The following is a 27,722-nucleotide window of genomic DNA, read 5'->3' as shown; positions in this document are numbered from 1 at the left end:
TCAGTTGCAGTAGGTGGGCTGGAACTTGGTAGCCATGTGCTAAGAGCCAGCCTCACGGAGGGATGCAGCTGTAATCCCTTAGCCGTCATTACTAATAGTGTCTGGGGTCCATCTCCTCCAGGAGAGAACCTCAGGGGAGCATCATAGTATCCACTCCAGGTAGGTTTTGGCACATTCTGATTACCCCACAAAAGTTGTAAAGAAGATACAAAGGAGCAATGATGAGGAGAAAAATGAATTGGTCATTTTCCACCCGACCTTAACATATCAGAACTAGCGTTATTTATAAGATGGTCTTTATTTTGGTATTCAAAATCTCTTTTAACCCTCCTTAACCCAGACGGGAAAGAAAAATGTTCTTTGGATTCTGGTTCTGGTTCGTGGATTTCACTTTTTAACACTGTGGCAAAAAACACATAACACAAAATGTACTCACTTCCCCATTTTAAAGTATACAGTTATAGTGGCGTTAACTATATGCACTTTGTTATGCAAAAGATCTCTAGCAATTGTTCATCTTGTAAAAACAAACTCGATAGTAAGTGCCAGGACTCTCTTCTTCTAAGTCTGTCAGTGGGCATTTAGGTTGTTTCTAACTCTTGGCTGTTGTGTATGATGCGGTAATGAATTTAAGATTATCCAAATATTTCTCTCTTTGGGATCCTGTTTTTTCAATTCTTTCAGATATGTGTCTTCACAAGTGGGTCATGTGGTATTTCTGTTTTGAATTTTTTGAGGAACCTCCCTACTGTTTTCCACAGCAGCCGCACCAGTTTGCATTCACACCAACAGCAAGAGAAGTTGGAGTGTCTCCACATCCCTACAAACACTTATTTTCTCTCTCACTCTTGTGCTCTCTTGCTCTCTCTCTCTCTCTCTCTCTCTCTCTCTCTCTCTCTCTCTGATAGCGGCCATCCGAACAGGTGTGAGGCGATACTTCATTGTGGTTTTGATTTCCGTCTCCCTGATAATGAGTGATGTTGAGCAGCTTTTCCTGTGCTTGTTGGCGAATCATAGGTCTTCTTTTGAGGAATGTCTATTCAAGTCCTTGGCAGATTTTTAATCGGGCTACCTATTTTTTTGTGAATTCCCTTTTAATCACTCAACTCAGAGCCTTCATTCTTAAAATATAGATTGTTTGGAAGCTTCCATCTAACTTAGTAGATTTTGATTTTGGAGAAGTATTTTAACTTTCCCAAATTTTGGTTTCACCTTGTGTAAATTGGTAGTAATGATGATCTCCCTGCCCAGACCACAGTGTTGTGGTAAAGAATCAACAGAGAAAATTACTGAAAAGACACTTTTACACTGCTGAAAGTTCTCTACCAATATTAAGTATTCTAAATTCAGTACAGAAGAATCTACATTTTATGACTACTTAATACTGCTTCATTTACATTGCAGCTAATGGTTTCTGTTTTTGTTCTGCCTGATGAAACTCTAGATTAAAATTTTGATGAATCGGGGTTACTGGGTGGCTCAGTTAGTTAAGCATCTGACTCCTGATATGAACTTGGTCTTGAGCTCATAGTCGTGAGATCAAGCCGTGTATTGGGCTTTGCACTGGCAGCATGGAGCCTGCTTGAGATTCTCTCTTCTCTTTTCTTCTCTTCTCTTCCCTTCCTTTCCCTTCCCTTCCCTTCCCTCCTCTCCTCTCCTCTCCTCTCCTCTCTCTGTCTCTCTCTCTCTCCCCCTGCCTTTCTCCCACTCACTCTCTCCCTGTTTCCCTCTCAAATTAAATAAAAAAATAAAACATTTTAAAAAAAGCCTCTGGAGTGCCTGGGTGGCTCAGTCATTTAAGCATTAACCTTTGGCTCAGATCATCATCTCATGGTTCATGAGTTCAAGCCCCACACTGGGCTCACTGCTGTCAGCGCAGAGCCTGCTTTGGATCTTCTGCCCCCTCTCTGTCTCTGCTTCTTCCCAACTTGTGCTCCCTCTCTCTCTCAAAAATGAATACACGTTGAGCATCTTTTCATGTGTCTGTTGACCATCTGGATGTCTTCTTTGGAAAAGTGTCTATTCATGTCTTCTGCCCATTTCTTCGCTGGATTATTTGTTTTTCGGGTGTGGAGGTTGCGCTTTCAACAATAGCCAAATTAGGGAAAGCGTCTAAATGTCCATCAACTGATGAATGGATAAAGAAGACACGGTTTATATATACAATGGAATACTACTTGGCTGTGAGAAAGAATGAAATCATGCCATTTGCAACAGCATGGATCAGACTGGAAGGCATAATGCTGATTGAAATAAGTCAATCAGAAAAGGACAGATCTCCTATGTGTTCACTTATATGTGGATCTTGAAAAAATTAACAGAAGACCAGGGGGGTAGGGGAGGGGAAAAATAGTTGCAAACAGAGAGGGAGGGCGGCAAACCACAAGAGACTCTTAAATACAGAGAACAAACTGAGGGTGGATGGAGGGGTGGGGGACAAGGGGAAATGGGTGATGGGCATTGAGGAGGGCACCTGTTGGGATGAGCACTGGGTGTTGTATGGAAACCAATTTGACAATAAATTATATTTTAAAAAATGAAACACAAACAATCATTAATAAATTATTAACTCTGATGAATCAATCTGCCTCTTCCCACCTCCCTCCATCTTTTTGTGTCTGTCTTTCTCTAATATATATATTAAGGGAACATCCATCCCTTAGTGCTCTCCGTAAGGAACTGCTTAGTACATTGTACCCTCTTTCTAATCTTGATAACAACAACAGCAAATGTTGGTCGGGACTCTACTCTGTGTCACACATGGCACTGGTTTTGGTGACCTCATCTTGTGAGTGAGGCTTATGAAGGTCTGGCACATGCATAACAACTTTAAAAACTCATTGCTAGTTATTGTGCTATTTAGAGCAAAAATGTAACTTACCCCCCCCCCAAATAAGAGACTCCTTTAGATTGAGTTGTGTAGGGTGCTGTTGACCTGCTTTTGCTCATGCTTGGCTATAAAATCATATCTGTAATATTTAGGTAGGAGCAATTCTGTTAAAACGAACAACAGATTGGATTCTTTAGTTCAGGAATTTTTTAAAGTGCAACATTTTGGGGTAAAAAAGCGGTATGTTTCAATGAGAGCTCTGTAGTACTCCATATACGATGTTCCCTAGCTGGTTATACCCAAATGCAGAGATGGGTTTTGTTCTGATATCAGTTTTGGAATTGATGATCATCCTTTATGAATAGCATCTTCTTTATTATGATCTGATCTGGCTTTCCTTCCCTTGTCTTCTGCACTGTGCTACCTGTTTTGTGACTGTCTTCATTACATTGTCTACTTTGTTCATTGGCAAAGGTAAATGTGCACTAACAGTGAATTTTTACTAAAGGCATTGCCTTTCGAGTATCTTAAGAGCAAAATGCTGGCTGCCTCATTTACAGACATCGTCGAATTACTGCGTGTATCTCCACTTCTCTGTCTTTCACTCGTTAACCTGAAGACCATTTCTTAGCTGTGTTCTCTTCACTGCATCAGCACTTGTTTGATTTTTGTAGCAATGGGCAGAGCATTTGAAGTCCTGTTTTGGATACACATCTTTAATAGGCAGAGTGGATGCTGTATCAGTTACCTCCTGCCGTATAACAAGCTACCCCCAAAGTTAGTGGTTTAAAGCAAAAATCCTGTATTTCACTCATGAATCCTTGGGTCTCCTTTGGGCCTGGATTATCTTGATGCTTGTTTTACTGGTCTCACCTGGGCTCATTTATAGATTCATGCTCAGCTGGTAGTTGATGGTCTCACTCATGTACCTGGCACTTGTTAGTTATTGGACGAAGCAATGGGTACGACACGGTCACTTGCCTTTCATTATTTAGTGAGCCAGCATAGTTCACGTAGTGGTGAAAGGGTAACCAAGCCTAGCCCAATGTCCAAGCATTTCTCAAGCCTTGGCTTGTATCATGTTTATGAATATTTTGTTGGCCAGGGGCACCTGGGTGGCTCAGTCAGTTAAATGTCCGACTCCTGGTTTCAGCTCAGGTCATGATCTCACAGTTTGTGAGTACGAGCCCCGTGTCCGATGCTGCGCTGGCAACACAGAGCCTGCTTGGGATTCTCCCTCTCTGCCCTTCCCCAGTTCGTGCTCTCTCTCTCTCTCTCTCTCTGTCTCTCTGTCTCTCTCTCTCTCTCTCTCTCTCTCTCTCTCACTCTCAGAATAAATAAACTTAAAAAAATGAATATTTTGTTGGCCAGAACAATTCAAGTAGTAAAGAAATATACTATAGCTCCTGTTGAGAGGATCTAGAATATCTCATTACAAGGCGCTAGGTATAAGAAAGAAAATAATTTGTGGACGTTTATTCTCTACCAGAGATACTTTTATTTGTACCATCAAAATCTTTCCTGTGTAATATTATTCGGTATTCCTTGTCAGCTATAGCTTCGGATGTTCACTGTTTCTTCAGCGTCTGCCCTATTTCATGTGGGTGAAAGAAGTCCTTAACAATTGCACTTAACTATACTTCTGAGGTATAAGAGGATTCAAACTTGGATAGGCATAGAGGATGTCCAGTACAAATACTAAACAAGTATATGAACCCCCCCCCCCGCACACACACACACACACACACACACACACACACACACACACAGTAGGGAGGGAGAATAGAGACTGAGGGAGAGAAGAATTTTAAAAGCTTTTTATCAGTTTTTTCAAACAGAGGCACATTCCTCCCCTCAGGGGACATTCAATAATGTCTGGAAACACGATTGATTATCACAACTGGGGAGGTGCTCCGGCCAAGGATATCGATAAACACCCCACAGTGCATGGGACAACAACATACACCAAAGAATTATCCACACCAAAATGTCATTAGCGCTGAGGTTGTGAAACCTGGCTTTTTACGGCATGCATATCGGAAGAATTCATATAATATGACTTAGAAGATGCAAGCTGAGAAAAAAAGAAAAGGCAAGGTGATTTCTGTCTTCAAATTACTGAAAGAAGAGTACATATTTGGGTGAAGTCAGATTGGAGGCGTTCCTCGAGAGTTGTATGTAACTTGTGAGAGGAAGCCAGATGCGCTTCGTTGCTCTAATCCATGTTTTGATGGCTAGTTCAAGGTGATTTCTCTCTCGCTGGAGTGGATATTCAATGTATTTTGTAGGTACTATATGCTGTAAACCATAGCTCTTGGAGTCACAAGAATTCGAGTAATTAATCATTTTTGCATATTGGATGGAACACGTAGAAAAAGTGTCTGATGATAACATCATTTTTAGAAATATGTGTAGTGGTTAGTCATTTGTCTTGGGATTGTCACTTGTTAATGTGAGATCTTAGGCAAGTATTACCTTTCTGTAAAATGAGAATAATGCCTATCCTGGATATTGTTCACCAAAAATTAAATAATACAGGGCTTATAAATAACCTTGCCTGGCATGTAAGAAACCCTGAGTAAATGGTAGTAATCAGAGTGTGGGTGGTAATCTCTCTTCCTTACAGTAGCAGCAAATATTTCTTATTTGGATTATATTCTTTGTAGCAGGAAAGAATCAGCCAAAAAGTGATAAAGTAGCATCACTGAGCTTTAAAAGTCTGTGGCTCTCACACCTAACATTCTTTTTCCTTAAATTCAGAAATACAGGTGGTTAACATGAATCCTTGAGTTCTGATTCTCTAGCACAAACCCTTATTGTGTGAAAATGTAAATAATTGATGCTAGTTGAGTCACATATTTGATTTCCTCTTTATATTTTTATTTTTAACATTTATTTATGCATTTATGCATTTATTATTTTTGAGAGAGAGAAAGAGAGCACACGCACAGGGAGGGGAAAAGAGAGAAGGAGAGACAGAGAATCCCAAGCAGGCTCCGCGCTGTCGACCCAGAACCTGATCCAGGGCTCAAACTCACGAACTGTGAGATCATGACCTGAGCCAAGATCAAGAGTCAGACATTCAAGTGACTGAGCCCCCCAGGCGCCCCTAATTTCCTCTTTATTTTTTTTTATTTTATTTAAAAAAAATGTTTTTTTAACGTTTATTCATTTTAGAGACAGAGAGAGACAGAGCATGAATGAGGGAAGGTCAGAGAGAGAGGGAGACACAGAATCCGAAACAGGCTCCAGGCTCTGAGCTGTCAGCACAGAGCCCGACGCGGGGCTCGAACTCACGGACCGCGAGATCGTGACCTGAGCTGAAGTCGATCGCCCAACCGACTGAGCCACCCAGGCGCCCCCCTAATTTCCTCTTTAGAATGATAAGAAAGAATATAGACAAAAGTAAATGTTTATGGATTTGTAACATTTGTTTCTAATTTTCCACGTGTACCTACAGGTAACAAGTATTTAGAGGGGAAAAGTAAGCTTTTTTTCTCACCCACTGCATAATAGCTATTCTTTTTGAGTCCATATGTGATCTGTAACTTTGTTAAAATGTACTCTCTCTTACATACTTCATTAAGCCACCTGCCAGACTTTCAAATATTCAAAAAGAAAAGTATTCCCCAATGTTGTTTACATGGAGCCCATTATTTTATCTCTTGGTGATACGGACATAGCTAAACAATCGTTCCTATCACTGACAGTATTAAACACTAATGCATTTTGACCACATGTACAGAATGGTACTTTTAGATATTTTTTGCTGGCGTGCACCCAATAGTTTGTCATTTAGTCGGTTGACTGACTTTTCACATATAAAAGTAAAGAAAACAAAAACATTACCCACATTCATACAACAAAGCAAGGAAGAGAATATGTGCTTCTTGCTTTCTTATCAACCAGAGAGAGACCTGTGAATTACAGAAAAACCACGTGTGAATACTTCAAAGGAAGTATGCCAAACACATTGTGTATGTGTTTTTTAAAAGATTTAGTAGCTCCTTTAAAGCTCTAAGTAAAGCTGTTAGTCTGACTAATCATGTACCCTTGAAACCAATTAAATTTTTAGACTAGAGAAATGTTCTTCAAACACTTCTGAAAAAAAAATGAGAGTTCCCTCCTGAAGCCAACACCTTTTAATTAACAAAATACTCAGAGAAAAGCTGTGGTTTGCAATACACCTACTGTTATTCATGCTACTATCCCAGTGTGCCAAACTCAATTCCTTTCCGTTCTTTTGAGCTTGACTTTCTGTCCGCTTAACTATGGAAAGAAAACACAGTTTCTAGTAGAGATTTTTAATTTTCTAATGAATGCATGAGAAAAACATTATGCTGTAGTCATCAGTAGTCAGACTGTATGAGCTCTGTGTGTTGTGTGTACATCTATCTATACAGATATGTATACACACGTATATGATGTGTGTATCTATTCGGCTTAATTATACACATTGTAATTAATACATGTGGTTCTAGCATTGACTGGCAGAGTGGGAAAGACAACAGAATCTGTTGCTGGAAAGACAGTTAATAGTGTGACATCATTGTAATTATTTTTCTGTTGTGACACTATCCTGGAAAAGATACTTCCCCCAATCAATGTACTTGAGAAGAATAACCTTGGTCTTCATTGTGGTTCGGGAGGCTGGGATCTCAAGCAGCCATTCCCAGGCCAACTCCTTGTGACCCTGGACGGTGACTCAAGCCAAGGGGTGGACATCCAGGCAAGCATATCAGACTGTGGGGCATTAAATGGGGCACGTGCTGGCTAGAGGGGAAGCTATTTGCCATGCTTCTTAGGAAGAACCTGGAAACTTATCCCACAAGTTTGGGTCTAAGATTCTGTATAGTCATTTATGTGTCCTAACTCCTTACCTGATCAGGGTTATGAGTTGAGAGAACTCTCAACAAATTCTCTTTCTGTCTTTTAAATTCTGGAGTTACTGGAAAACTCTGGGAAGACTTAATATCCCTGCCTGACCCTTAGTCAAGATTCTGTTGCTCAGTCTGGGAAAAACCACTTGGAACCACCCCGTTGCAGATCTGACCAGCCCATACTTCACCTAACGAAGTGATTTGCTTATGTTTCAAGTAGCATGACAGGGGAAAAGAAGAAACTTCATTTTTTTTTCTTTTTAGATAAAAGTAACGACACCTAAAAATGTAGTATGAATCAATATGATATGCATCATAAAATAAGATGTTCTCAGGACCTCAAAATTTCTCCTTTGAAACATCTTGCTTAATAAAATATGTGTGTGTGTGCGCGCGCGCGCGCGCACGCGTGGATCTAGAAGCAAGTCTTTTTTAGGAAAAGTGAAATATTTCAAATAGTGTTCTAGATAGAATTGGCCCTAATAAAATGTGAACTAGATGGAAATTAGCCTTAGTTTAGAATCCAGCTCTCAGTTACTATCAATTACTACCCTCTAGCGACTAAGCAAGCAAACAAACAAAAACCTAATAAAGATAAAAGATTTTGTTCTTCTTACTGATGATGAGATTTAAGTAGTGAAATGTTGAAGACTTGAAAATGTTTAAGACCCCAAAGAATAGTGTAATTCTGTGCCTCATGTGGACGTTTTGGCTATTGGCTTATCCTGGCTCTCCATAAATCACAGAAATCGAGAGTTGTGATTGGAAAAGGAAATGGAATATTCATCTCGGGAAGGGAGAGGAGAGTTTTCAGAGAAAGGCACAAAAGTGTGGAATGGCCAGTGCTCATTGGAGAATACTGAATAGAGACTGGGGTGGAGGAAGGGAAGAATGGAGGAAGAAGAGGCTGGTGTGTGAATTCTAGTTCAAAGAGCCCAGAGTCCAGAATGGCATGCTAATTTAGAAAATCAGGAGCCAGTAAACATTGTTTGAGCAGCAAAATGAAAAGGAGAAGAAAACACATACCCACAGTGCACCTCCTGTCAGAAGAATGCTAGGAGATGACTTACATATATCAATTCATAAAATACTTAGAACAATTTCATGAGATTGGTGCTCTCTTTCCCATTATGTAGGTGAATACTCTGAGGCTCACAAAAGTTCAGTTTACCAAGCATGATATAATCCCTTGCCTCAAAATGCCTGTAATCACATCCAAGTTTGTATATCTAGGAAATGTTAATGCCAGCTGTCTGTGAGAGAAGTACTATTATAATTGCCATTTTACAGAGCAGTAAATTGACATTCAGAAAGCTTAAGTAACCTGCCTAGGTTTAGCAGCTAAGAAATGGCAGAGTGAGGATTTAAATCCAACAGTCTGGCCCTAGATAGTTTTGTTTTACACTTTGCTTCTTGATCCTGTGTTCTTTCCTGCCTTTTATCCACCCCCACCTTGATAGAAAAATGGGGAACAAAAAAAATTGATTGGTTCTATTTTCTCTCTTTAATATTTGACCTCCCATTGTCTACCCCAAGCAGTGGCTCTAATTTTCTTGTTCTGCGAATAGTTAAGAGTGAGAGCCTAGGGACGTTCTGTGTTCTAGTCTTCGAGAAACCATCCTTCAAGGTTGTTGTTGTCTTTTAGAGCTCCCCACAGGTAGAAGGCCCCTAAGTTTACTGGAAAGCTTAATGTGCATGGATTTGTGTCTTTAGATTCATTCATTTATTCAGAGGACATCATTTGAGCACCTACTGTATTCCAGGACCTGTCAAAGTACAGGAGCTAGAGGCATGAACATGGGGGACCCAATTTCCCCTCCCTTTCCCGCTCTGATAGAGTTTTCAGATGTTGAGTGCTGGGGGAGAGCAGAGCAGCAAGGAAGGGCCCAACTGGTCCATAAATGAGATCATCTGCCCATGGCTGGCACACACATGGCTATGTTGCTGACCTTTCAACCTTCCTCTAAATCTGCTTCAGCTGACTTTGTACTTGGTGTTACTTCTTTTTTTACCCCTCATTAGAGAACTTTGTGATATTATCATCCCAATGTCATTTGTCTGTACTTTTTCATCATTTTGAATCGTTCTCTGTTGTTCAAGTCTCTGGCCCCAGCCTTTCTTTTCAGTAGACTTTTTTTTTTTTTTTTCAAAACAGTTGAGAAATCTGATAATTGTCTGTATTCTCATCTTTCACTGTATGGAGATTTCAGAGGACATGACCATTTCCACTTCCTTGAGCACTTCTTTGTTGGCCAAAAGTAAATCTAGAAAGAAACAAATGCCCTTCCTGCTCTTTTGAGGGTTAGATTTTCAATAAGTCAAGTTAAAAACAACAAAAACAAAAAAACATTGTCTGACACTTCCCAGAACCTTGAAACCATCCCAAAGTACTGTATGTTACCTCAGTATCTGTTGTGTATCTATTTTCAGGACAAATTGTCCATCTTTTCTAGTCAGCTAGGCATTCAGCAGTTAGCTCCCACAGTAATGTTTTAATTTAGCTTTTTTTTTTTCATCCTCACCCATGCATCCTCTTCAGGGATTCGCCTCATCTCTTGGAATCCCATTTAAGATTTTTAGATCTTCTTGGACCCCATGCTTCCTACTAGAGTGTTGGATCACAAGATGCTATTTCTGCTGCAGATTATATGTCACTCTTTCTAGAAAGAGCCTGAGAGTAGCAGGATAGATTCAAGAAACAATTTCTTTTTCTCCTCAGTATAATTGTTTTTTCAATCATTATGTCTTGACATTAATTTTGATTCTATCTGACACCCTACATTTTTTTTTTCTTTTTTTCTGCCTGGTTCAAGATTATTTCTTCCATCTGTAGGAAATTCTTGTTGTCCCTGAAAAGCTGGAGACACAGGAGACGTCCCTCCAGTCTCCCTCATCATCTTCTCTAACAAGAAGACAGCTTTCGAAGTACATGAAAACTGATTTATGGCTACCTTAGAATGGAATGCCCACATGGCCCACTTGTCCCTTCTTGTCCATGATTCTCAGGTCTCATGTTGAGGTGTTGTCATTTGCAGCTTTCTCTCGAAGTGTCCCTTTAAACTATGTCATCCGCTATTTCTCTGCTGCCCGTCTCTTGGATGTAGTGGGCTTCAGAGGCTACCGATTTTAAACTCGATGAGGCCTTCTGTACCCCTCATCAGTTAGCTTCCATCCCCCCGCTGTGTGGCTGTTTGTGGGTGTTTAATATCAGTTCACACCAGCAAGTTCAGCCCCCTTTAGTAAATACAGAGCCACATACAAACCTTTGAGGTTTTCCCAAATATTTCACATATTTCTACCCCTTATCTCCAACTTCTCACTGTATTTGTTCATCTCTATGTCTCTTTTTTATCAAGTGTTGATGAAAATAGTAATACCTAACATTATTACCTGCCAGTGTCAGAAACTGTGCTGATATTGCTGTTATTTTCTGGCACTGTTTTATATACTTTTCATATATTTAGCCATTGAGTCCGCCTTTGGATTTTAACCATTATCATGTGCCATCTTATACAATAGTGCTCCACACTACTCCACTCCAAGTAGAAAAATTACTGAAAAGACACTTTTACACTGCTGAAAGTTCTATACCAATATCAAGTATTATAAAGTCAGTACAGAAGAATCTACATTTTATGACTACTTAATACTGCTTCATTTACATTGCAGCTAATGGTTTCTGTTTTTGTTCTGCCTGATGAAACTCTAGTGTGAGGTGATACTTCACTGTGGTTTTGATTGCCATATCCCTGATAATGAGTGATGTTGAGCAGCTTTTCCTGTGCTTGTTGGCGAATCATAGGTCTTCTTTTGAGAAATGTCTATTCAAGTCCTTGGCAGATTTTTAATCGGGCTACCTATTTTTTTGTGAATTCCCTTTTAATCACTCAACTCAGAGCCTTCATTCTTAAAATATAGATTGTTTGGAAACTTCCATCTAATTTAGTAGATTTTGATTTTGCAGAAGTATTTTAACTTTCCCAAATTTTGGTTTCACCTTGTGTAAATTGGTGGTAATGATGATCTCCCTGCCCAGACCACAATGTTGTGGTAAAGAATCACAGAGAAAAAAAATTCTATTAGGTCTGGTTTACCAAAAATAATGTAGCTTGGGTTTTCTCCACTGACAGTCATGTTATGACCAGTCTGAAAGAACAGGGGAAAAAAATACGACAAGCTGTTCCCAAATTAATTGGCTTTGATTTCGCTAGATTTTCACCACCTCCAAAGTAATTTACTTCCCGTTCAAGGAAATAAGATCTTATCCAAACTTTACTTTTGCTTTTGTTTTTCTTTGAATGAGAAAAAATAAGTAAAAGTTATTCGCTTGGTAAGATGTGAATACTTTTTTTTTTAATTTTTTTTTTTAACCTTTATTTATTTTTGAGACAGAGAGAGACAGAGCATGAACGGGGGAGGGTCACAGAGAGAGGGAGACACAGAATCAGAAACAGGCTCCAGGCTCTGAGCTGTCAGCCCAGAGCCCGACGCGGGGCTCGAACCCACGGACCGTGAGATCATGACATGAGCTGAAGTCGGACGCTTAACCGACCAAGCCACCCAGGCGCCCCGTGAATACTTTTTTTTTAACTAATTCCACAGTCTATAGAATTGTTATTTGAGGACTATTGAAATTAAATGAACTGTCCAGCCATGAGAATAAGCAAAATCATTTTGAACGATTGTTCAATGTACGTTAATGAAAAGTTTGAGTCTCTGAATTACCCTATCATGTAATCCTGTGAAAAGTATTCACATTGCTGGGAAAAAATATGTTGTATCATAAATAATACTTCGGCTCAAATTGTTGTGCTTTAATTAAGCTTGTTCTATTGTTATTGACATTGGCTTCTTTGCTTGTGTTTCTAATTTTTCTTTTCTTTCCTTTTTTTTTCTTTTTGAAAAAAAAAAAATTAGCTCCTAGTCAGACTGTTACTCTGGTGACACAACCCGTGGTTTCCAAGGAAACTGCCATCTCCAAACTAGAAATGCCATCTTCCTTGCTGTTGGAGGTGCCTGCTCTGGCAGATTTCAACCGAGCTTGGACAGAACTTACCGACTGGCTGTCTCTGCTGGATCGAGTTATAAAATCACAGAGGGTGATGGTGGGTGATCTTGAAGACATCAACGAAATGATCATCAAGCAGAAGGTATGGGGAAAAATTTCCACCTGTCAGTTCACTCTCCCAGACCCTTCTCCCACCAGGTTTCAGGCAGCTTTTCTCTGTCAGCCACACACTGTCTCTACTCTGTTCAGCCTGAGGATGATCCAGAAAAAAAGTTAATGCCATTTTCTAAAACAGCCATAAATTAGAACGGAATGATACAAGGAAAAAACCATAAACTTGACAAGTATAATTGGCTTAATGAAATTCACTTAACAGCTAGTATTTCAAAAAATCTATTTAATAAGTAGTTCAGCTGAGCTCTTTACCTTGTAACTGTTTGTTTTGGAAGCTTTCAGCCATAATATATTACAGACTCAAATATAATAAACTGGGAATTGGTTGTTCACTCTTTTGAGTTGTCTGGGCCGATTTTCCTCCTTTAATGTTAAGTATAAATGAAAGTTATAATTTTTTTAGAAAAGAAGAGTACCAAACATAATATATTTTTCAATACTTTAGATGTTAATACTGGAATTTATACAATGCCATCGTCAAATACATATGTTCTTAACACGAAGATTGCATTTCTCAGCCTCTTGGAATCCATTCTGCAAAATCATGACATCAGTTAGAAACATAGGAATCCATTGGTATAAATCTGGTTGACTTAGCTAGAACAAATATACTATGTATCTTTTATATTTTTGAATGAAGAAGAAAAATCATTTTGAAGTGTTTATTTGCTGTAATTATTTCACTGGTAAGTGATTTCCAAATCTTTTCTACAGAAGTAATAAATTTCTTTGAAGATATTTAGTTAGTACACAGCTACTTTTTGAAAAAAGGAGTAAGGCAGACATTTTTTTTTAAAGTGAACTTTAGCAATTCAGTAGGAATAAAAAAAACTGGCTAGTAAACAATTTGCATCCAAAGTACCTTGATTTTAGACTCAGGACACCTGAATTAAGTGTTATTTCTTTGTTACTTGCAAATAACATGATTGTGGTCAAATAATTCTCTGGGTCTCAGGACACAGACCCAGGAAATAAGATCTCATCCAAACTTTACTTTTGCTTTTGTTTTTCTTTGAATGAGAAAAAATTAGTAAAAGTTATTCACTTGGTAAGATGTGAATACTTTTTTTTAACTAATTCCACAGTCTCTTTCCTTTTCTGGGCACAGGACACACAGATTCACATTCGTATTCAGCACATAGTGATGGATATGTCTGTGTATAAAGATACGTAACTAGTATATAAATATGTATAATTTGTTTTACTACTCCTTTAAATTTTTTTTAATGTTTATTTATTATTGAGAGACAGAGAGAGACAGAGCACGAGAGGGGGAGGGGCAGAGAGAAAGGGAGACACAGAATCTGAAGCAGGCTCCAGGCTCTGAGCTGTCAGCACAGAGCCTGACACGGGGCTCGAACTCACCAACTGTGAGATCATGACCTGAGCCGAAGTCGGACGCTTCACCGACTGAGCCACCCAGGCGCCCCGATGTTTTACTACTCCTTTATAACAAGTATTAGTAGATACATTCTTCAGCATGAGCCTTTGAGATGTTAAGCTCCTAGTAAGTAGCAGAGCAAAAATTCAAATCCAAGTCTGTTTGGTTCCTAAGCCTAAACATTCTAACTACATACACTGCTTGCCAGTACCCATGTAAGTGTGGCTACGGGTTAGTGGCATATATGTTTTTATATACATAGTCTATGCCAGACACAGTGCTATGCATTTCCAATTTCAGGGTGCTGATAGATACAGAAATAAGAGAGATGTTCTTTCACAGTATCATGTTGAGTTCTACCAATACTTCCAAGAAGTATTACTAACCAGAGGAAACAACGTGTTATAATGTTTAAGACAAGGCCCTTGGAGTTAGATTGTCTGGTTTCAAAGCTTGACCCTTCTACTATGGTTTTGTGACCTTTGGTATGTTATCCAACCTCCCTGAACCTGAGTTTATCTGTACAACGTGGATAATGATACTATGTCTGCATTATAAGTTGTCATGAGGATTGAATTAGGTAGTGCATGGAAAATGCTTCCTATCCTGCCTTCCTTACTAAAAGTCCTCAACTAATGTTAGTAATTAATATTAGCTTATAAATCTGCCTGCTCACAGAATTTGTATTATGCAGACTGTCTGTCAAATAATAATACTACATGAAAATAAGAGCTCGTTTCCACATCTACAGGCCATCCTGCCATTGATGTTATGGCCACCTGTAAAAGCCACTAGGTGTTAGATTGGAAGAGGAAGTCCCCACTCCCTTGTGAAGAGTTTGTGATCCTCGCCTTTAGGATCTCTTTAGAATCGACCTGCTCAGTAGTCTTCACAAAAATGAGTTTGTCTTTTTCAGAAATGACCACTAATTTGATGCCTCTTCAAAATGATAATCTTTAAATATAGATCCAAAATTAATTCAGAGGAAAAGCTCAAATGCCGTGCCTAGGGTCACAGAAAGCCAGGAATTTTTAAATACACACACACACACACACACACACACACACACACACACACACGATAGAGATATCATGTATATCATGTTTATATAGATAGATATAAATATTATATATATTATTCTCTTCCCTTGCTCAATAGTAGAGTGCTTTTCCTGCTTCTTCCCCTTGTATTAAAAAAATAATGCAAAATAATTGATAAAAAATAATTCCTATAATAAAAAATAATTTATAGCTTTAAATCACTAACTGGCCAGTAAAATGACCCTAAGTAAACATTAAACACGTGTGAGTGTGTGTATGTGCATGTGTGTGTACATGAACAAGAAAATGATAGGTTTGGGGAGGTATTTATTATAATATCAAGGAACATTTTTCTCTTTGTAAAACTGTAAATAAAACAATCCTTAATGTAATACTTGAGGTGTGAGAAATGAGGTAATATTCCAAAAGGACTTTATAAACTACAAAGCACTATCAGTGCTAATTTGTTCATATATACATGTAACACATTTTTATTGAGCCACTACTAAGTGCCTGGGAAATACAGAGTTGGGCGAGATAGGAATGCACAGATTAAAGTAGGTGAAGGAAAGAGAGCAAAAATAGCACTATGATAGAAATAAATTTCTGGATAATACCTAGCACGTATTTAACACTAGTCATATGCTAGTCACTTTTAAGTACTTCGCATGTATTACCTAATGCTCACAACAACACTGTGAGATTGATATAAAGCATATTGAGGTTAAATAACCTGCCCAAAGCCAAGTAGTAAAGAGATAGCAGTAGAATTTTAACTCAAGCAGTCTGGTTCCAGTGCCCCCACCCTTAACCACCATAGTTTTCTGCCCCCTGGGGCATGGCTGGGAGATGCTCTAGGGACTTACTTCAGGAAGAGGACATCTGACTAAGCCAGGGAAGAGAAAAGAGCTTCTCTTGTCAGGAAAAGCTTCTTGAAGAAGATAACATTCAAGGCAAGTATTAAAGAACAAGCTGGCATTAATCAGGTAAATAAAAAGGGAAAGGTAATCCTGGCAGAAGAAACGAGCCACACTTTTCACTGAGGCGGAAAACAGAGTAGTGTGTTATATAAATTAGGATTCCAAATGGCTGAAATTAAGGGGGTGGGGAAGAAATTGATGTGGTTGCATAGAGAGGGATGGGTCTAAAAAATAGGGATCTTTCCTTGCTAGAACAAGGGGGTTTGATTATAGCCTGCAGGCAGTGGCAACGCTGAAAAGATTTTAAATAAAGAAGTAAAATCATCAAGTGTAGTTTAGTTGAATATCAATAGGGTTCTCTGGATGTAAGCAACAGAAAACATCCTCTGATTGAATCAAGCAGAAAGTCAATGTGCTGGAACTGGCATGGAGTCAGTGGAAAAAGGCTTAGGAAAGACAAGATACTGAGCGTGCCTGGGCATCTGGTCTGTAGGAACTGCTCGAGTGTCTTTGTGACTCTTTTTTCTGCATACTGCGTAACTCTTCAGAATGCAAAATCCTGGAGAAGGGAATCCAGTTGACCTTGACTGGGTCACAAACCCAACTCTTAGCTAGAGGAGAGCAGGGAACTTTGCTTTAAAACCAACTCCTTCCAAAACCCCTCACAGTGAGGGAGAAGTTGTTCCCCTTCAAAGAAGTTGGGGTCTTTTGCAAACAAGAAAGGAAAAAGATACGGAGCAGCCAATGAGCAATAAATGTCCCCTGAATATGTAGAACAGGATGAAGGATGCAGCAAATAAAGGGGACTTGGAGGTGATGATCATAATCGAAGCAATATGTTTATCTGTTTGAACTTTCCTCTGTGGAGACCTGAAATAAAGACTCTTCATGCCTCAGAACCTTAAATTTAAGTTTGACCCTTGCACCAACAGTAGCTGGCTCTCAATAAGTGTTGATTGCTTGATGAATAATGTGAATGAAATGTGATATAATAGCTTCATTTTTGACTGAGATTGGAATTTGGGATTTTAATTGCAGCAAATTAGGTGAGAGGTTGTAACAACATTTTATGAACCTAGGAGAACTTAGTTTTGAACTTAGGAAGTTCAGGTCAAACCTTAGACATACAGTGATTGAAATATTGTTCCCAGAAAGGTAATAAGGACCAGAAATTTGGGCAAGTTAGCTTTTCATAGTTCTAGACCTTGAATTCAAAATTATATACTTGAGATGAAGCTTCTGTTCTCTTTTACCATTAAGTTAATTTCTCAGTTTAGAAAAAATGTGCTGTCACTGTTTTGAAACAACAGTAATTTTTACTAAGTGAATTAAATTAAGCAAAAAATGGAAGTTAAAATGACAACTATAAATTTTTAAAATTTTTTTTTCAACGTTTGTTTATTTTTGGGACAGAGAGAGACAGAGCATGAACGGGGGAGGGGCAGAGAGAGAGGGAGACACAGAATCCGAAACAGGCTCCAGGCTCTGAGCCATCAGCCCAGAGCCTGACGCGGGGCTCGAACTCACGGACCGCGAGATCGTGACCTGGCCGAAGTCGGACGCTTAACCGACTGTGCCACCCAGGTGCCCCAACTATAAATTTTTAAAAAGATTATAAAATGTAACCATTTAAAAAATTAAGCAACTTGGGGCACCTGGGTGGCTCAGTCTGTTGAGTGTCCGACTCTTAGTTTTGGCTCAGGTCATGATCTCACGGTTCCTGGGATCAAGCCCCTCATTGGGCTCTGTGCTGACAGTGCAGAGCCTGCGTGGGATTCTTTCTCTCCTTCTCTCTCTGCCTCTCCCCCACTTGCACGCTGTCTCTCTGTCTCTTAAAGTAAATAAACATTTTTAAAAATTTTAGCAACTTGACTGCTTAACTTTAGAGTCAAAAATATACCATTAGATTGTAAAAGGATACAGATGTGAAATATACAAATTAAACCTTTAAAAGTAAAACATACATGAAGCTCCAAGTTGATTTCCTCACATTCTGAATTAATAGCAGAGGGTGATTTGTAATTTATAGTGTCAAAGAAATGTGAGTTTTTAAAATGCTCTTTTCCTAATTGATCACGTGTTTACATACAATTGAAACAAAATTGTTTTGACAATTATTCATTGTTTCCTTTTACTGACAATCTATCGAATGAGGGGGAAATATGTCTAGAGGTTTTTTTACTGAAAATGATAATTAAATGTAACAATTTGGGAAAGAAAGGAGGGGAAGACAAAGGAAGACGGGAAGGGAGGATAGAGGGAGGGAAGGATGGAATATTAGGGAAAAAGAGAGGGAAGGAGGAAAGGAGAACTGAAAGAAAGGTTGGAGGGTGGGAGGGAGAAGGAGGATGGGGAGATAAGAGAGGAGGCTGGCAAACTGAGGAGAGCTTTGTGGCAGTGGGGAACTGTGTTGCTATCAACACATAGGATTTAGGCAGCTATATGATACCAGTATTTTTTATACTTCTGGTATCTGATTGCCTGTGCTAAATAAATTATAGTCTTTTTTCAAGTCACTCTGGCCAGGTGTTCAGGATAATTTGCCACTAAATCTAAACCACAGACACTTGTAGTGAATAAAGAATTGAATCGGCAAAGGAGTTTTATCCTCTAATAAGACCTCTCCAGGATGGGGTTGAGACAAATTGGCCAATCTGGACAAGATGATAATAGGATTGTTCAAGATTCATTTTTAACTACACATTATACCTCTACCTGGGAGATTTCATTATCCAAAAATTGAATAAACAGTTTTAGTAGGCACAGTGTTATTTAAATGGGAAATAATTACTTGGATGTGTTTAATTTTTTTATTGTTAAGATCAAAGTCTTTAATAAAAGTTCCATGATTATTTTTTTGAACTCTGGCTATATCTACACAAAGAGCAATTGAATGACTCCAGAATCATTCTGATTATAACTTTTGTTGAAAAAATTCAGCCACAATCTTAAGACAAAAGAACTCGTCTAGCAGGGACGTGGGGTTGTTGAAACAGTGTTGGGGGGAAAAGGCTTTGATTGTTTAAACTAAAAAGAAAACAAAACAGAATGTTTCTTTATATTATTCTGTTGTCATGAGCATAGTAGAAAAGTGAGTATTATAAATAGTTTCCCTTATTCAACAAATGAGGAAAGTTACAGACAATATAGTTAATTGATCTAAGGTTATTTAGTGAATATCATTGTCCTAATGTAAATCCGGATCTCTTGGGCATAATATTTCTTCCTTCTTTGTCTTTTTCTATAACCTCCACCACCACCTTTCTTAAGCATCTCTTCATTTCTCCACCAAATTAAAAAAAAAAAAACAACTATGCACAGTTTATTTCCATGGGTATCCAACAGATATCACAAGTTAGATGACAGTCATCTCAGGGCAAGGAGATTGATTATTCGGGCTTTTTTCTTTTGACAAACAACCATCCAGCCCTCATCTCATCCTTACATTTTTGTACAACCTTGTATAAGAAACACCATACCAGAGGGGGCCATCTTTCCATATATAGAAAGTGTGTGTTGCCTTCTACAAAGAATAATGTTGTAATATATTTGGCTGACGATATTTGCAAATTTTGTACTGCAATTATCTTCTGACAAATGTACATGTCTCCTCTAGAAAGCTCATAACTATGTGAATCACTGCTCCACATGCATACAATTTTCTTTCCTTACCTAATGAGAGCCAAATTCACTATTATCTTCACTGAAGGATGTAAAGATAAATCAATGTCAACAATATGATTTAGATTATACTCTCTGGTTATGATAAAATAAACACTCCTTAAAGACAAAGATCATAGAGTTGCCAACACACCCAAAAAATTCCATTCTCGAAGTGTCATAATGACCTTTTTATGGAATGTGATATCATACACTTTTTGGCTTAAAGATAAACATAAGTTTTACCAAACTACATATTTTAAAGTCTGTGAATATAAATGCATATCTTAATACTTTTCAGTTCAGTTCACTGTAAAATTTTCTGTCAAAACCTTATCAACTAAAAGTGAACCATGTTATTTACATGAATTCTGATAAAAGCCAGTATACTGTGTTTTCAATAAAATACCAGTGGGATTCTGATAAGGAAGTTTATGTTTGTCATTGTTTTTAAATATTGAATTCTATCTCAAAGTTTCCTTGCTTGAGTCTAAATAGGGGTTCCTTTATATGAAATGGCCTTTATTATTTTTATAAAAATACCTAAAATATTTGATCTTCTCTGTTTTATAAGAAAGCAATATAAGTAATTCAATGTATTTTAATCTTTTTTGAAAGCTATATAATGTTATTATACTCTGAATATTATTACCTGCTCTGGGAGCTTTTCATTTCACCATAATTTGGGGTTCCTGAAGCCTATAATTGTAGTTACAGTGTGTAATAATATAAGTTCCTCTTACTGTTGCCCTTAATGGTAGTGTAATGGTAGGTAGCATTAATGTTAGGTGTATGGTTCTTTGTTCATTTATTCCTCAGTTCAACAAATTGTCTTTGAAAAGCCATGTTGCAAAGCATGCTAAAGACAGGGGACTATTAGGGAAAGATGTTGGAAAGAGATAGTGGGATAAGAGCTTGGACTTCAATTTGATTTTCTGTGTGTGTTAGCAAATAATTGAGAATATGATAATACAGTGCTCACACATAATTAGTAGTTAAGTGCTTTTGTACATTTAAGCACACTTTTCTGTATATGATTACTTACATTAAAATGATAAATATATGTATATAATTAACCCCATATGAGGTAGCCATTTTTAGTAGTTTGTAATGAAAATAAATGTTACTAATATTTTTTTTTCCTCCCTCCAATGGCCACTTTGAGACCTGAGTTACAATGTCATACAGATTCATGAGAACTATAGTGTCTACCTTTAAAAGGCTTTTGGTATATGTTTTCATTCATCTGTTATTTATTGAACACTTACTGGTGAAAGGCATCAGTGTTATGTGCTCTTGGAGATTAAAAATAAAAAGAATAGGCAAAGAGAGGAAGGTGGCGGCAGAATAGGAGGGCCCTAGGCCCACCTTGCCCCTTGAATACCACTAGATAAGTATTGAATCATCCTAAATACCCCAGAAATCAACCTGAAGACTGAAAGAACAAACTCCGCAGCTAAAAGGACAGAAGAGGCCAGGTTGAAGAAGGCAGGAAGTGAAGAGATGTGGGTTACGGGATAAACAGATTGCAATCTCTGCGGAGAGGAGGGAGCTGTGGTCATAGAGAAGGAAAAGAGAGAAAGAAGCACACAGAAGAACACACAAGGAAAACATTTCCCCATAGAGACAATGGTTTGGAAAGCAAGAGGAGCTGAATTCTGTGAGTGCTTTCAACCAGTAGACTTAAAGCCTAGAGTTTTAAAGGTCACAAGGCTTGCCTGGGATAGAGCCTGGAGAACACTGTACTGCTCCTGGATAGAAGTCAGGCAAACAACCTGGATGCATATAGTATGGAAACGGTGATCCAAAAAGTACCTAGAGCACACAATAGGGAGATCATTTACTCTTCTTGAAGCATGTCCCTAAGAGGCAGCGTTAATGGAGACACCTCTCCTGGAACAAAGTAGCTGTGCGGTGCCATTTTCTTACTCAGTCCCTCAGCATAAACACAGAGCCACCTGCTGAAAGCAGTGCAACAACAACACTGGCTGCCAAACTTGCTTACGCTAAGTCTCAATGCCTGTTCTCTGGTGGAACTGCCCTACTCAGCCACACTAGCCTCAGTCCCAGTGTGGTGGGCCCTTCCCACAGAAAACCAGCACAAACCCCCTCCCGCACTCTGTCTCCAGATCAGAGAAATTGGCATAATCTCCGTTCTGGTGGAGGTGGTGACAGGTCTCATTTTACAAGCAGACCAGAGCACACACAGTTAAAACTCACCACATTCAAACAAGAGACCAAGTACTACCCACAGGAGGCAATTAGAGCCTCTGCACACAGCTGGCCCCTCTGCAGACCAGAAACAACACAATAACAGAATGCGTGTAGCATACACCAGACACAATGCCTGAAGTGCCAGGCCCTGGGTCCTACAGGACCCCTTCTTCATAAGGCTCTTACTTTCAGGAGCAGGAAACATAACTGGCTTTTCTAACACAGATAAGGCAGAGACTTAGACAAAATACCAAGACACAGGAATTTATCCCAAAAAAAAAAAAAAAAAAAGATAAGGCCTCAGCCAGAGATCTAAGTGAAACAGATAAAAGTAACATGCCTGATGGAGAATTTAAAGCATCGATCATAAGGATACTCACTGGGCTTAAGAAAAGAATGGAAGATATCAGTGAGACTCTTACCACAGAGATTAAAGAGTTAAAAAAGAATCAGAGGTGAAGAATGAAATAAATGACATTAGAAACATATTTGATGCAATGAACAGTAGGCTGTAAGAATCATAGGAATGAATAAATGACATAGAAGAATAAGTAATGGAAAGCAATGAAGCTGAACAAAAGAGAGAAAGAAGAATTATGCAACATTAGAATAGACTTAGGGAATTCAGCGACTCCATCAAACAAAATAACATTCATATAATAGGAGTCCCAGGAGAAGAGAGAGAAAAAGGGACAGAGCATTTATTTGAAGAAATAATAGCAGAAACTTTCCCTAGTCTGGGAAAGGAAACAGACGTCCAGATCCAGGAGACACAGAGCACACCCATCATAATCAACAAAAGCAGACCAACACCAAGGCATGTTATAATTAAATTTGCAATATATTGTGATTAAAGCAAATCTTAAAAGCAGTCCAGAAGGCGTAACTTAGATGGTAAAAGGGGATTTTTCAACAGAAGCTTGGCAAGTCAGAAGGGAGTGACATGATATATTCAAAGTGCTGAATGGAAAAAATCTGCAGCCAAGAATACTCTACTCAGCAAGACTATCATTCAGAATGGAAGTACAGATAAAGAGGTTCCCAAACAAACAAAAATTAAAGGAGTTTGTAACCACTCAACCAGCCCTGCAATTAAAGGGGATTCTTTGAGTGGACAGGAGAGACCAAAAGTGACAGTACAAATGTTGGAAACACAAAAGTACTAAAATTGAATATTTCTGTGAAAAAAATCAGTCAAGGAACTCATTCAAAAAAAGGATATAAAGTATAATAACATATACCTAAAACATGGGGAGGAGAGAATAAAACCATGGATTCAAACTTAAATGACCATCAACTGAATATAGAATGCTATTTGCATAAGAAAATATATACAAACCTAATGGTAACCATATATGAAAAAGCAGTAATAAGCATGCAAAGATTAAAGAAAAAGAAATCCATAAAGAAAATCAGTCATACATGAAACAGAGAAAGACAAGAAAGGATCAGAGAAAATTTCCAGAAACAACCACAAAACGTAATAAAATGGTAATAAATATATATCTATCAATAATTAATGTGAATGTAAATGGACCAAACATTCCAATCAAAATACATAGAATGTCAGAATTGAGGGGGAAACAAAAAAAAAAAAGACCCGACGTGGAACCAAAAGAGCTCTTGGTGTGTTTCTCCGTTTGTTGTACTTCTGTGCAGCCTTTACGTGCTGGACCTGCTTCGTCCCCACTCTTTTTTGCGCACATCTTCCTGGGTGAGTGCTGGAAGGGAAAACAGTAGGACGTGCTACCAGTGCGGCAGTCTGGGGAGACTCCTGGGACTCAAAGACGAATTGGGCTCTACACCGGGGAGGCAGGCCTCTCTCCTATGGAGTCCTTTATACACAGAAGTTCCAGTGTGGAGCTTGGTGTCTGGTGTACAAGGAAGGCTCTTTATAAGTATTTGTTAATTCAGTGGATAGGTGGAAGAGAATTACCGTGTCTACGAACTTGAGCAAGTGATTTAACTTATCAGTGTTTTGCTTTCTTTTTCTGTAAATGACGTTACATTTTTTTCCCCATGTGTTTCAGGCAGTAGTTTGTAAAATACGATGAAATTACTAGATAAGTGAAATGGAAGTGATAGACATAAATATGAGCCACATTAAAAAAAAAAAGACCCATCTGTATGCTGCATACAAAAGATGCCCTTTAGATCTTAAGACTCCTGCAGATTGAAATGGATGGAGAAACATTTATCATGCAAATAAATGGCTGTCAAAAGAAAGCTAGAGTAGGAATACTTTTATCAGACGAGACTTTTTTTTAAGTTTATTATTTTTAAGTTGATCTAACCTCCAAATACATGGAGGTTAGATAACATGCTACTAAACAATGAATAGGTCAACCAGGAAATAAAGGAACAAATTAGAAAATAAATGAATACAACTCAAAACGAAACACAACAATCCCAAACCTTTGGGATGTAGCAAAAGTGGTCCTAAGAGGGAGGCATATAGAAGAAGGCCTACCTCAAGAAGCAAGAAAAATCTCAAATAAAAAACCTATCCTTACACCTGAGGGAGCTAGAGGAAGAACAAAAAAACAGCCTAAATCCAGCAGGAGGAAAAAAATAATGACTAGAGCAGAGATAAATGATATAGAAACGAAAAAGAAAAAAGAATAGAACAGGTTAAGGAAACCCGGAGATGGTTCTTTGAAAAAATTCATAAAATTAATAAACTCCTAGCCAGACTTATCAAAAAGAAAAGAGAAAGGACCCAAATAAATAAAATCACAAATGAGGAAGGAGAAATAACAACACCACAGAAATACCAACAATAATAAGAGAATATAATGAAAACCGATGTCAACAAATTGGACAACCTGTAAGAAATGGCTACATTTCTAGAAACATATAAACTACCAAAAGTAAAAGAGAAAGAGGTAGAAAACTTGAACAGACAGTTAAATACCTATTCTTCTCAAACTATTTCAGAAAATAGAAGAAGAAGGAAAACCCAAATTCCTTCTATGAGGCCAACATTACCCTGATGCCAAAATCACATAAAAACACCACAGAAAAAGAGAGCGAGAAAGAGAAGTCCAGTCCAAGATCTCTGATGAATATAGATGCAAAAATCCTCAACAAAATAGTAGCAAACCAAATCCAACAATACATTAAAAAAATCATTCACCAGAATCAAGTGGGATTTATTCCTGGGTTGCAAGTGTGGTTCAATATTTGCAAATAAGTAAATGTAATACATCAATAAAAGAAAGGCTAAGAAACGTATGATCCTTGCAAGAGATGCAGAAAAAGAATTTGACAAAGTACAACATCCATTCTTGATAAAAACTCTCAAGAAGGTAGGTTTAAAGGGAACGTACCTCAACATAGAGAAGGGCATCTATGAAAAACTCATGACTAGTATCACCTAAATTGAGGAAAACTGAGAGCTTTTCCTCTATGAAGCAAGACAGGGATGTCCACTCTCACTGCTTATATTCAACATAGTACTGGAAGTCCTAGCCATAGCAATCAAACAACAAAAAGAAATAAAGTCATCCAAACCATCAAGGAAGAGGTCAAACTTCTACTCTTTGCACATGATATGATACTCTATGTAGAAAACCCAAAAGACTCCACCAAAAAAAACTGTTAGAACGTATAAGTGAATTCAGTAAAGTTGCAGAATACAAAATCACAAAATCAATGTGCAGAAATCTGTTGTGTTCCTATACACCAATAACGAAGAAGCAAAAAGGAGAAGTTAAGGAATTAATCCCATTTATAATTGCGCTAAACATAGTAAGATACCTAACCAAAGAAGTGAAAGACCTGTACTCTGTAAAGTGCAAAACACTGATGAAAGAAATTGAAGACGATACAAAGAAATAGAAAGACATTCCATGCCTATGGATCAGAAGAACAAATATTGTTAAAATGTCTATACTATCCAAAGTGGCGTATACAGCTAATGCAATCCCTAATGCAGTACCGCCAGCATTTTTCACAGGGCTAGAACAAACAACCCTAAAATTTGTATGAAACCACCGAAGACCCTAAATGGCCAAAGCAATATTGAAAAAGAATAGCAAAGCTGGAGATATGGCAATTCCAGACTTCCAGTTATATTACAAAGCTATAGTAATCTAAATAGTATGGTAGTGGCACAAAAATAGACATATAGATCAATAGAACAGAAAAGAAAACCCAGAGTTGAACCCACAGCTATATTGTCAATTACTCTTTGACAAAGCAAAAAAGAACATCCAGTAGGAAAGGGACAGTGTCCTCCACAAATGGTGTTGGGAAAACTGGACAGCAATGTGCAAAAGAATGAAACCAGACCATTTTCTTACACCATACACAAAAATAAATTCAAAATGGATTAAAGGCCTAAATGTGAGACCCGAAATCATAAAAATCCAAGAAGAGAACACAAGCAGTAACTTCTTTGACCTCGGCCATAGCAACTTCTTTTTCGATATGTCTCCTGAGGCAAGGGAAACAGAAGCAAAAATAAACTATCGGGACTTCATCAAAGTAAAAGTCTTCTGCACAGAGAAGAAAATAATCAACAAAACTAACAGGCAACCTACTGCATGGGAGAAAATATTTGCAAATGACGTATCTGATAAAGTGTTAGTATCCAAGATATATAAAGAGCTTGTCAAACTCAACACCAAAAAACCAGATAATCCAATTAAAAAATAGAAGACAAGAATGGACATTTTTCCAAAGAAGACATCCAGATGGCCAACAGACACATGAAAAGATACTCGATATCACTCATCATCAGGGAAATGCAAATCAAAACTACTCACACCTGTCAGAATGGCTGACATCAACAACACAAGACAACAGGTGTTGGCGAGGATGCGGAGAAAGGGGAACCCTCTTGTACTGTTGGTGGGAATGCAAACTGGGGCAGCCGCTCTGGAAAACGGTGTGGAGGTTCCTCAAAAAGTTAGAGAGAACTTTCCTATGATCCAGCAATTGCATTACTAAGCATTTATCCAAGGAATCCAAAAATACTAAATCAAAGGCATACACGTGCCCTGATATTTATAGCAGCATTACCTATGATAGCCAGACTGTAGAAGCAGCCCAAGCGTCCATTGACTGATGAATGGATAGAGAAGATAAACACACACACTGTACTATTATTCAGAAGAATGGGATAATACTAAGAATGTAATCTTGCTATTTGCAGTGACATGGGTGGAGCTAGAGAGTATTATGCTGAGCGAAATAAGTCAGAGAAAGACAAATACCATATGAGCTCACCCATGTGGGATTTAAGAAGCCAAACAAACAAGCAAAGGGAAAGAAAGAGAGGCAAACCAGGAAACAGACTCTTAACCATAGAGAGCAAACTGACGGTTACCAGAAGGTGGGAGATGGGGAGATGGGTTAAATAGGTGATGGGTATTAATGAGTGCATTTGTTGTGATGAGCACAGGATGGTCTATGAAAGTGTTGAATCACTGTGTTATACACCATAAATTAACGTGATGTTGTATGTTAACTAACTGGAATTTAAATAAAAACTCAAAAAATAAAACAGTAAAATTACAAAAAATCAAATAAAAACTATATAGGCTTCAATTTTAGAATGGATCTTCTTCGAGGAAAGTGTAAAAGGGAAAAAGAGAAGTTATTGCCACAAG

General features: G+C 38.2%; 1 protein-coding gene across 1 annotated transcript in view; it reads left to right on the top strand.

The window, feature by feature from the left end:
* Nucleotides 1-27,722, top strand: part of DMD (dystrophin) — a 2,039,083-nt gene that overhangs the window by 1,379,933 nt on the left and 631,428 nt on the right. The window contains exon 51 of the mRNA XM_040468816.1: nucleotides 12,628-12,860. Coding sequence (XP_040324750.1) covers nucleotides 12,628-12,860 — 233 coding nt within the window. The remainder of the gene's footprint in view (nucleotides 1-12,627; nucleotides 12,861-27,722) is intronic.

This window comes from Herpailurus yagouaroundi, unplaced genomic scaffold (assembly GCF_014898765.1).
Source record: "Herpailurus yagouaroundi ecotype Mexico unplaced genomic scaffold, PumYag 67793, whole genome shotgun sequence".
In the NCBI taxonomy this organism is placed as follows: Eukaryota; Metazoa; Chordata; class Mammalia; order Carnivora; family Felidae; genus Herpailurus; species Herpailurus yagouaroundi.
The sequence above is the reverse complement of the archived record's forward strand: the minus strand, read 5'-3'. Positions and strand labels throughout refer to the sequence as shown.